Here is a 7,828-nt window from a genome sequence, read left to right as displayed (position 1 = left end):
AGCATGCAGATGCATGAGGGAGCGGTCTCCTGATCCGAGACATGGCAGGGCGCTGGCAAGCTGAAAGACGTAGCTCGCGACTGGAAGTACGTGCCCAAGTCCTGCCACCCCGCTGGGATGGAGGTGTGACCTCCGCTGTAGCGGGTGGGTGTGAGCGGTGACAAGGTTTGTGGCAGGCGATCCTTCAGTTGAACTGCCTCGTTGGCTTCCCCAAGACCATCAATGCCTTCGCAGCTGTGCAGAAAGTCGGCGTCGAGCGCACGCCCGAGTGGCAGGAAGAGCACAGCAATGAGGGCAACTACTTTGCCGTCAGAGGTGATGCTGCATGCGAGGGTGGGAGCCCGGGAGGAGCGTTTGCTGAGAGAGGGTGCACAGGGGATGAGGCGTGCTCGATGATCTACGGCGAGAAGTACCAGAAGCTGAGGGCCCGCATGGCCTATCTTCATCCCCTCCTGGACCGGTTCATGGTCGAGCATGCCTACGGCCGTGTGATTGGGCGCGCTGGATGCCTTCCTCTGAGGATGAGAGAGCTTTGCGTGGTGTCTGTGCTCTCCGGCCAAGACGTTCCCATGCAGCTCGCGTCGCATGTGCAGGGAGCGCTGAACGTGAGCTCCGGGATCTCGTCGCTGCTCGGGGTGGTCTAACGGGGTTTCTCTGGCAGGTCGGCGCTACGCAGGAGGAAGTGCTTGCGGTGCTCGAGAACTCCAAGCTCAGTGAGTGTTTGGCAGTGAGGGCGTTGTGGAGGTTGTCTGACTGAGAGCCCGGCAGTCTGGGGCGAGCAAACCTACAAGCAGGCCATCGAGGTTGCCAAGACCGTCTTCAACCAGGCCCCCAAATAGAGGCGCTGCCACTCGCCAGTCACGAGTCAAGGCTCGAGTGCCTGGGTGTACCATGACCTAGACAAGTCTATCCGTGTAACTTTAGACCTCATGTAAATAAACCCACGAGCGATACTGATCTCAGGGTCACTGGTGTGTGTTTACCATCGGCTCGGAAAGATGTTTCACCAATTGCATTTATCCAACATCTCAATGTCATCTTTCATACGGTTAGTAGGCTTGCATGTCAAACTGTCGATCTTCGCTGAACCCCCACGGGCCGAGTGAAGTCCTTCCTGCTCTGTCATCCTGCCGGAGCAGCAGTGAAGTTCCTCCATCTTCTTCTGTGCCCGACAAGCGGCCTTGTCTCCATGACTCAGCGTGACGGGGGCCACTTGCGTCTCAAATAGCAAATCCTTTCGCGATTTTGACCTGACATGACAGTTACGAACACGGAGGATAAAGTTAGAGATACTCCGTCGGGAGGGTCTCGCTGTATCCAGGGTTGTCCGCAAGCAATCATGTCGTGCAGCATCGGGGCTGGTTGACGAGGAACTCAACCAGATTTACAGCAAATCCATTGTCGCTCTCACCATAAGACGAGATGACTTCTTTCCACTGTTCTGGAAAAGTCTCCTGCAGAACAAGTTCATTCTTTGTCGGACGGCATGTGAAGATCGAGACATTGAAGTTGTTGCCCTTGATCGACAGCTTCTCTGGACGCTGAAAACAAGGCAGAACAAGCAGATGAGTGTAGCCATGCTATCTGCAAGCAGTTTGCTACCTTGTTTGTGCACCAGACACAACCATGCACTTGGTTCGACGTCATTCTCACCTTGCAAGAACTCTTAAGAACAAGATTTGGAACAAGAAGTCGTCAAGACCTCCATTTTACTCTCTCCTGGCATGGCCCAAAATGCTCCCTCGAATATTTCACGGAGGACACATTCTAAGGCAAACGAATGAGGCGGGAGAGAGAGAGGAACAGAGAAACGTAGAGAGTGTGTTTTATAGAGAGGAGAAGAGAGAGAGAGAGAGAGAATAGAAGAGACAAGGACAAAGTAAGAGGGGTTACATCACCTGTTATTTCAACATTCGTGCGATAGTCGAACGCCTGCGTGCCGATCAAGCTTCGATCGTGAAGGACATTTCAGTACATACAATCCCGATGCCATTTCGTTGAAAGAGACATGATTCGATTTCTCTAGAAGCAACGTCATCATGAAATCTTCTGCACTCAGTCTGATCGTTTACCCTTTTGTCCTCCCAAGGAAGTTACAACCCGGGCCATAGGTGTCTTCGATGAGACATTTCTGCAGACTGACCTCGGCTTTCCCCATCACCTTCGAACACGCAGGGTCACCATTGCATCAATCCTGTCGGTGAATACATTGACTCCGTGCGAGCCACAGTTCTTCTGCGGATCAGGAGGGTCAAATGAAAGAGAGAGAGAGAGCTGGCGGTAACAACCTCGTCGTGTGCCTCCACGTAGGTTATCTCTCCGGCCCCTCCGAATGTGCAGTACTTGGCCTCGCATTGACTGTTTCAGAGGATGTGCTCAACAAATGGCAGAGGGGAAGAGCCATCCTAGCATACCCTGATTGTGACACGGTCAAGGAAATGCATCCTGCCGACCTTATCTCGCAGTTCTTCAGTTTCCAGGGCCTTCCTCCTATTGCACAAAGAGTCACTGCAAGGCCTTGAAACCTCGTGAAGCAGTCACCCTGTATGTATACGGTAGGATCATCGATCACTCTGCACTGTTCAGAGTTCTCAGCCTGTAGGGGCAGCAAGTCAGTCTGTCCTCAACTGCAGGTTACAAGGTCGGAACCTCCCACAGGCACTGGACGTTCTTGAACTCCCCTGAGCTCCCATCCAGCAACAACCACCTGCGCAAACAGCAAGAATGACTTCCTCGTCGAGCGTGCGCGTTCAACATCGTCGTCCTTACTTTCCCAAGAGAGTTGCTCCTCGCTGTTGTGATGTAGAGTCAACATCTGAACAAGATATGGAATGCCAACCTGGGCGATGACTTTCAACGGCCTCAACACTTCGATTCTTCCAAAGTTGTACGCCTTCCACGTGTGCTCCCCTGGTCTTAGGAAAACTCGATTTCCACCGTAAGCCTGATACAGAAAACTTCTTCAGCACGCTCCAACCCTCTGCGAGACAGAGGACAGAGACCTCGTCGTGGGCTAGCAGGACCGCTTCCGGCACGTTGTTGTGCATGTCGGGTACAACGATGTCCCCGAGCTTCACTCAGTAGTCACTCCTCTAGACGTCAACGGCAAGTCAGATCCCTCACCTCGAAGTCATCAGGGAAGGCTTCCTGGTTCTCGTCTTCCTCATCCAGCAAATCCTGCCACGGAGAGTCAGTGCTGGGGAGGGCACAGTGCAGAGGACCTCGAAGACAGGACTGTCGTCGACCAGTCCATCACCCTGGTGTATCTCTTCTTTGGCTGTAGGTCGAGCTTCGGCCTGCATGACTCGTCACTCTTCTCTGCGAGCGCATCGTCGATCGACAAGCACCAACTCCTTTCCTTGCGCGTCAGTACCATTCGTGCTAATGGGGCGAACGCTTGCACCGACTGGTTCCACCTCGTTGCTGATCAAGTTCATGTCCTCAGAATCTCCTCTCGAAAAACTTTGACTCTCCTCCTGGTTCTCTTCATTCTCACCCTGCCATCTGTGGATCAGTTGCACAAATCTCCAGGTTCTATGTTGACCATGTTTCCCCCAGTTGGAAAGCCGAACTCCCTCCCAAAGTTTTCGCCCAACTTATCGGATTCTGCAGACTGATCTTCATCCGTCTTTGCATACTCACTGCGTCGTATCTTCTTGTTGGTCGGCCCCAGACTCGTGCTCTCGCTTTCACTCCCCTTGCCCGAGCTCGGCTCAGCCAAGCCACTTCTGCATACGAAGTCTGCGAAAGCAGCAGCAGGAAAGGGTAACGTACCTCCTCAAGTCGTCGTGGAGTCTTCTGGTCAAGATATCCTGCTGCGTTGGATCACCATCGAGATAGTCGATGGGGTTCGCGTCAGGAAAGATATCCTCGTGAATCTGGCGGTAGAAATCTCTAGTCCCGCTGCCAGCGGACGCGTTCTTGAAGAAGGTGTCCTCGAACTCCTTGAATTGAGCGTTTCTCCCGAGATGGCTGGGGAAGTCAAAGATCTTCGGTTCCTGCGGCTGCCCGCGGTTGAGCAGGAAATCACTGTCCTCAGCGTTTGAGGCCGTGCGCTCGTTTTCGTTCCTACTTGACGGAAACTGAGAGGAGAAGGCCTCTTCGAGGCCTTGCGAGCCGCCTTGTCCTCCCCGTAGATGCATCAAGTTCCTGTGTGCATCTCGCGAGTGCCATGCAATCGCATTCTCAACTTCAACAAGCTGCACTTGCAACAGAAGGAGGGTGAGGGAGAAAGCTGCGATCATGTGGAAAGCTGCTGGAATGGATCGAGCAAGCAGGCTCAAGAATGGGATCCCATCTCATACCATCTGAGCAGCAGCAGCTCTCGTCCCATCTTCATCTCCTTCCAGCTGCTCGCTCATCCTCCTCCCCTCTCCTCCCCTTCCTCCTTCCATGATCCCTGAGATGAGATGAGCCCTGTGGGAATCTGTGCAGGAATCTGCAGAGGAATCTGTGGGAATGCGAGGGATCAAGGCGGGGATGAGGGTATTCAAATGGAGCGGGGATGAGGGGCACCAGGTTCCGTTAAATTCTTCATGGCATGAAACATTCGTTCACCGCCGCGCTCTCCTCCTCCCGTGCTCAGACCGCAGCAGCCGACAGCATGCCAGCCTCCTCCTCCTCCCCCTCACCCCCACTTCCTCCGCTTCAAGTCTCGTCCTTCAACAGCAGCTACAAGCCTGGGCTTGTGGACGGCCCGCCCTCGGTGAGCAGGTTCCGAGGTCCGACGACATTATGTGAACTACCTCGCCATGCACGGCCGATGGCGCTGAAGAAGGAGGGAGACATCGCGCCGAATCCTGCTGACACAAGTGTTGTGGTCGTTGCAGACACAGGGAACAATGCTCTGCGACTTGTTGCGCTGGGCAGGCAAGGCGGACCACTTGTCGAGGGGATCTGCACGAAGAGCTTCGCAGCCAGCGCTTCATGGCTCCACCCCAAGGGCATCTGCCCTCTCCCCAGCGGCCTCCTCGTGTGCGACTCGGGTCATCACCGCATACGATCCGTCTCCTACGATGGAGAGCGGGTGGTCGCTTTCGCAGGAAGCGGAAAGCGTGGCCACAGAGACGGCCCGGTGCAGGTCGCGCAGTTCGACACTCCCTGCAGCATCTGCGTCTGCCCTAGCGACAAGTCGATCATCGTAGCTGACTCAGGAAACAATGCCGTGAGGAGGATCGCCAACGGCATGGTGACGACACTAGCCGGGGGCAGTGGACCGGACCGGGCAGGAGGGTTTGTGGACGGCGAGTCGGAGGGAGCCAAGTTCAGGAGGCCGACGTTCGTCATGTTTGATAAGGAGGAGACTCTGCTCGTGATTGACTCGGGGAATCACTGCCTGCGCGTCATGTCGCCCGACTGGAAAGAAGTGAGGACGCTGGCAGGAGGGCCCAAGGCTGGTGGAACAGATGGAGCCGTCGACACTTGTGAACTGAACCACCCGGAGGCGAGCTGCCTGCTGGAGGATGGGAGCATACTGATTGCAGACAGAGAAAACAACAAGATTCGGAGGCTGGACGGAGACTTGCGGAGCCTGAGCTCATGGGCGGGGAACGGATGCTGGGGAGCCACTGACGGCCTGATCGAAGAGAGTACATTCAACAAGCCCTGCGGGGTTTGCTGCCTTGAAGATGGGACGATCGTGATATCGGACTCGGGCAACAACTGCATTCGCCTCGTGCAGAGACTCCGAGACAAGGTGGAGGGCGCTGGGCAGTCTTGCTCAGACACTCGTGAGCTGTCGTTAAGGGACCTTGGCGAGCAAGAAAGCGTCACGGCTGACAAGTTGGAACGATGGCAGCCGGCGAACGCGGGGGCTGCTGCTGGGGTGACGGTTGATAGTTCTCAAGAGACGGAGATGGTGAAGGCGAGTGCCTTACACGAGAAAGACTTCGACTCGTCCTCAGACGATTCGGACGATGAGGAGGAGGAAGGGAGTCGGACGGCATGGAGACTTTCCCGGCACGTGAAGAGGGCAGATGCGAGCAGGAAGGTGAATGGAAAGAGCGAAATTGAGAAATCTTATCCGCTGGACTCCTCCTCCTCCTCCTCCGACAGCTCGGGGATGGGAGACTCTGCCCTATCTGTCAACACGAGGACGCTGCCTGCGGATCGTCTTGACCATCTTAGCTCGTTCTTGTCGCAGAGTCGGGACGCGTCGTCGCCTCCTGCGAGGAGGGAGAGAGAGAGCAAAGAACTCCCAGAGGGTGTGAGCCAGCATGCTCAAGTTGACGAGGCGATCGAGGGGGTTGCCCTGAAGATGAAGCAGAAGTTCGGGAGTTTGAAGCAGGCGTTTGCGATCTTCGGCAGGGATGCGAAGGATGGCAGAGGTACCTCCTTCATCTCCTCATCCTCCTCGGCAAGGCAGCGAGACGACCCTGTCATAGACTTCCAAGCATGGATGAAGGGCCTGACGTCACTGAGGATGAGGCAGCTGAGCCACGAGATGATTGTGCGGACGTTCAAGAGGATAGACGAGGAGGGTCACGGGAGAATTCAATCCCATCAGGTCGAAGAGCATCTGCGCAGCATTGCTAAGCTGAGGATGCTACAGTCGAGGGGAGGAGGAGAGCTGAAGGAGCGAGGGGAGAGGGCGAGGGAGGAGACGGTCGCAGAGGAACGGTTGAGGGAGGTGGAGTCCAGTCTCTCCCAGCGTGCGCAGGATGTTGAGGTTGCAATCGAGCTCGGACAGGTCAGGATGGCCAAGGAGATGGTTGAGGAGATGAGAGACAAAGTGAAGGGGGAGGGCTTGTGGGACGCTTGCTCTAGCCAAGCGCAGCAGGACCTGCTACGTGCAGAGGAGAGGGTAGCCGCACACTCTGATCACACGGGCGGCAGCATGCTGAATGGGTCCAGCATGGACGGACCGCATGCCTCCTCCCCCCTGGTGCTTCAGCACTTCAAGAGGAGAGGGCTCAACCTCCTCCTCGCGCTCAAGGCCCAGCTGTTCTACAGCAAGGGAGAGGACGAGGAGATGGAGTATCGAGCTCCGGTCCTCGTCTGCATGCTGCAGAGCAGCAGCAGGAAGGAGGACGCAAGGATCGCGTTCGTGCGGCAGGGGAGCATGAAGGGAGAGCTGGAGGTAATGGAGGAGCGGGGGATCACCCACGACCTCAAAGTGGAGAGCTCTTCCTCTCCCTTCTGGCTGTTGCTGTCGTGGACAGAGGAGAGGTCGGCGAGCAGGAGGAGGTTCGGGCTCAGGTTTGCCAAGTCCTTTCAGTCCGCCCTCCTCCAACGCTCCTGCCGCGACGCTCTCCTCCCTCCCTGGAAACTCGCCAAGGATTCGATTTTCCTACAGGGCCAGGCGAGCAAAGGACCAGGGATGGCACTGCAGGGGAATGGAGAAGAGACCAAGAGAGGAGTAGGAGGAGCAGGAGCAGGAGCAGGAGCAGGAGGAGTTATGGGCAAGCGCGCGGAGAAGAGGGTACATCCTCCTCCCTCCTCCCACCTCTCCCACACTCGCAGCAGTCGGGACCTCCTTGAGGCTTTGCGGGAGCACCTGGAGGACTTCGATGCTGCTTTGCGAGCTCTGGACACGGACAGGGACGGCCTCCTCTCTGTCTCGCAGCTCAAGGACGCCGTCCTCGTCCTCAACGACATGCAGGGCCTGCAGCTCACCCGCCAGGAAGTCGAAGTCATCCTCTGCATGACGCACGTGGGAAAGGTATCACCGCTGCGTCTCCTGGGGCTCTTGGCTCTTTCCTCCTCCTCCTCCTCCTCCTCCTCTCCCTCCTGGTCCTCCTCCTCCTCTCCCTCCTCCTCTCCCTCCTCCTCCTCCTCTCTCCCTACATCCACGAGCCCCCCCCCCCCCCCCACCGAAGTAGGTTGCAAG

The 7,828-nt window shown here is 56.4% G+C and overlaps 3 protein-coding genes across 3 annotated transcripts in view; 2 read left to right on the top strand and 1 right to left on the bottom strand.

The window, feature by feature from the left end:
* The window catches only part of GUITHDRAFT_160695 (hypothetical protein), a gene marked incomplete at its 5' end in the record, with an annotated part of 1,269 nt that extends 327 nt beyond the window's left edge, over positions 1 to 942 (top strand). The window contains 4 exons of the mRNA XM_005841468.1: positions 49 to 123; positions 177 to 605; positions 662 to 713; positions 769 to 942. Of these exons, the coding sequence (XP_005841525.1) occupies positions 49 to 123; positions 177 to 605; positions 662 to 713; positions 769 to 839 (627 nt within the window). The 3' untranslated portion in view covers positions 840 to 942. The remainder of the gene's footprint in view (positions 1 to 48; positions 124 to 176; positions 606 to 661; positions 714 to 768) is intronic.
* Positions 943 to 1,220: 278 nt separating this feature from the next.
* GUITHDRAFT_100019 (hypothetical protein) lies at positions 1,221 to 4,244 on the bottom strand (the record flags this gene model as incomplete). Its single annotated transcript, XM_005841467.1, has 21 exons — positions 1,221 to 1,250; positions 1,294 to 1,358; positions 1,412 to 1,541; positions 1,603 to 1,653; positions 1,703 to 1,767; positions 1,899 to 1,932; positions 1,980 to 2,022; positions 2,073 to 2,161; positions 2,209 to 2,235; positions 2,289 to 2,358; positions 2,415 to 2,490; positions 2,542 to 2,596; positions 2,650 to 2,707; positions 2,770 to 2,792; positions 2,840 to 2,944; positions 3,003 to 3,071; positions 3,124 to 3,177; positions 3,222 to 3,296; positions 3,348 to 3,497; positions 3,545 to 3,728; positions 3,775 to 4,244. The coding sequence occupies 21 exons, from the start codon at positions 4,242 to 4,244 to the stop codon at positions 1,221 to 1,223; spliced, it is 1,923 nt and encodes a 640-aa protein (XP_005841524.1).
* A 518-nt stretch (positions 4,245 to 4,762) lies between these two features.
* Positions 4,763 to 5,677, top strand: GUITHDRAFT_63359 (hypothetical protein; the record flags this gene model as incomplete). Its single annotated transcript, XM_005841466.1, has 1 exon — positions 4,763 to 5,677. A coding segment is annotated over one exon (915 nt), but the record flags the coding sequence as incomplete, so codon positions are not given.
* Between the last annotated feature and the right edge of the window lie 2,151 nt (positions 5,678 to 7,828).

The sequence above is a fragment of the Guillardia theta genome (genome assembly GCF_000315625.1).
Source record: "Guillardia theta CCMP2712 unplaced genomic scaffold GUITHscaffold_3, whole genome shotgun sequence".
NCBI lineage: Eukaryota > Cryptophyceae > Pyrenomonadales > Geminigeraceae > Guillardia > Guillardia theta.
This window is presented reverse-complemented; position numbering and strand designations above follow the sequence as displayed.